The sequence below is a fragment of the Zeus faber genome, assembly GCF_960531495.2.
Source record: "Zeus faber genome assembly, chromosome: 1".
NCBI lineage: Eukaryota > Metazoa > Chordata > Actinopteri > Zeiformes > Zeidae > Zeus > Zeus faber.
The window spans coordinates 51,323,042-51,324,929 of NC_137193.1; the positions used below are offsets into that span (position 1 = coordinate 51,323,042).

General features: G+C 39.1%; 1 protein-coding gene across 1 annotated transcript in view; it reads right to left on the reverse strand.

Moving 5' to 3' along the window:
* Positions 1-337: 337 nt before the first annotated feature.
* The window catches only part of srek1ip1 (SREK1-interacting protein 1), a 4,649-nt gene continuing 3,098 nt past the window's right edge, over positions 338-1,888 (reverse strand). Inside the window, exon 5 of the mRNA XM_080001402.1 lies at positions 338-1,888. This exon is cut by the window's right edge and continues 157 nt beyond it. Coding sequence (XP_079857528.1) covers positions 1,808-1,888 — 81 coding nt within the window. The 3' untranslated portion in view covers positions 338-1,807.

Below are 1,888 nucleotides of genomic sequence, written 5' to 3' on the forward strand. Positions count from 1 at the left end.
GCTTTGGTCTTTGAGTCAATACAATTATTTGCATTATTTCCAAGCATTTTTTAAGGAGGTTGCAAGGAGGTTGCAACCAATGTCAATCTTCGCCATCAATCTGCTCCAATTCGCATTACATTTGAATTAAGTTTGAGGCATCCCGGCTTTATTGCAGAAACTGAAAATAAAATGTAATATACCATGCAAGGAATCTCTAGGGTTCTCCAAATTGAGAAATGTATCAACATTGAAAGACTACTTAAGGGTAAAATGTAATTATATGCAGAACAAAGTCACTTACTTAACGGGGTTAAAGGAAATAAAGTAATAATACAATAAAGAAATATTTGCCAAGTGTTTTATTGTAAAACAAAGGTTTAAAGCGGAATGTTGAAAAATCATAAGAAACAAAACTAGTTTGACAACTACCCGCATTCTTGAGACATAGGGAGCTAGTAAACTTTCAAAGGAAACACAAAAGCATTTGGAAGTCAAAGTCATCAAATACTCAAATGGCTTTTAAACAGGTTCAACATACACGTGGACCTTTCCTTCTATGAGAACACATACCGGCCCCACACACTGGACATTCGGATATCACAGTTTGCCTAGTGGGACTTGGGAGCCTCATGGCTCCAGCAGAATGACAATGTCCCGCCTTGAACATTTCCAACAGACAATGCGATGCTCATAGTTGTGATAAATTGTTTCCACTGCCTCTTACACTACTGCATGAAATTCTATATCTCCCAACATTGTCTTTGGGTTTGCATTCTCTCGGGGAATCTCATCAAAAGTGGGTCACAAGCTATGGATACTTGACCTTAAAAAGCCTCGTACAGACGACGTCTAATCCTCGCACCAAGTAAGTGACTGCAGTAAAGATGACGGTGCTTGGAAGTGATTATGGGCAGCACCCGCTGCACAACACTGCAGCTGACATGAAAAGGGCCGTGGCTGTCCGACGCTTCTCTGGTTGTGTTAAATGAAAGGCAACGTGAGCGCCTGTGTCCCGTGTTGCCTGCAGTGAGAACGCACAGCGAGAGCTCCGCACTAAACCGGGATGGGCTGGTGTGTGTGTCTAAGATCTAATCTGAAAAGTCTGACCGGCAGAAGAGACGAAGACATGTTTGCCTTTAAACCCAATCCTGAGCCCTAAAAACGTTCTATGCAAGATGTCCTTTCTAAAGTGAGAGTTAAAAAAACACAAACTGTAAAAGGCCAGAAATTGAAAAGGAGGGCATCCAAAAGTCAACAAAACACCTTTAAAATGATCATAATAATAGACGATGACTTAGTTGTAAATATGGATTATGCAATAACAGTGTAATTCAAGTGGTATCATTTTACAGCCAAGTCTTATAATTCTATTTTTCACACGACTTAATCATTTTTTGGATAATAGTTTTGCAAACCAACTAGTTAAGTGTGTGAGTCGAGTTACCATGCATTCCTTTCAAAGAACGTTATTCCTAAAAATAAAGTTTCACGAGTCTCAGACAATGCATAACTTTGATATTTGGATATTCCATTTTACAGATCAAACATAACCACTTCTGCTTGTAAATGCACCATGTTCCCTGCCCATTTTACTCATTCCCACTGTGTAAAGTCACAACAAGAAGCACTTTGATGGGTTTTTTTTTTCCTATGCATGATATAATGAAGTGATCTGGGGATCTGAGTCTAATTATTATTATTTTTTTTACAATTAAAAAAAAATAATAAAAAAATTCTATGGACGGGGCAATAAAGATTGAATGGATTTTCCATATTTTCTGCCCGTGGCATGTGATAGATTCCACAGCATAGAGTTCAAATTGTCTTAGTCGCTGTCGGAGGATCCGCTGGAGCTGTCGGAGGAAGAGCACTCCTTCCTCCTCTTCTGCTTCTTCTTGTGGTGCTT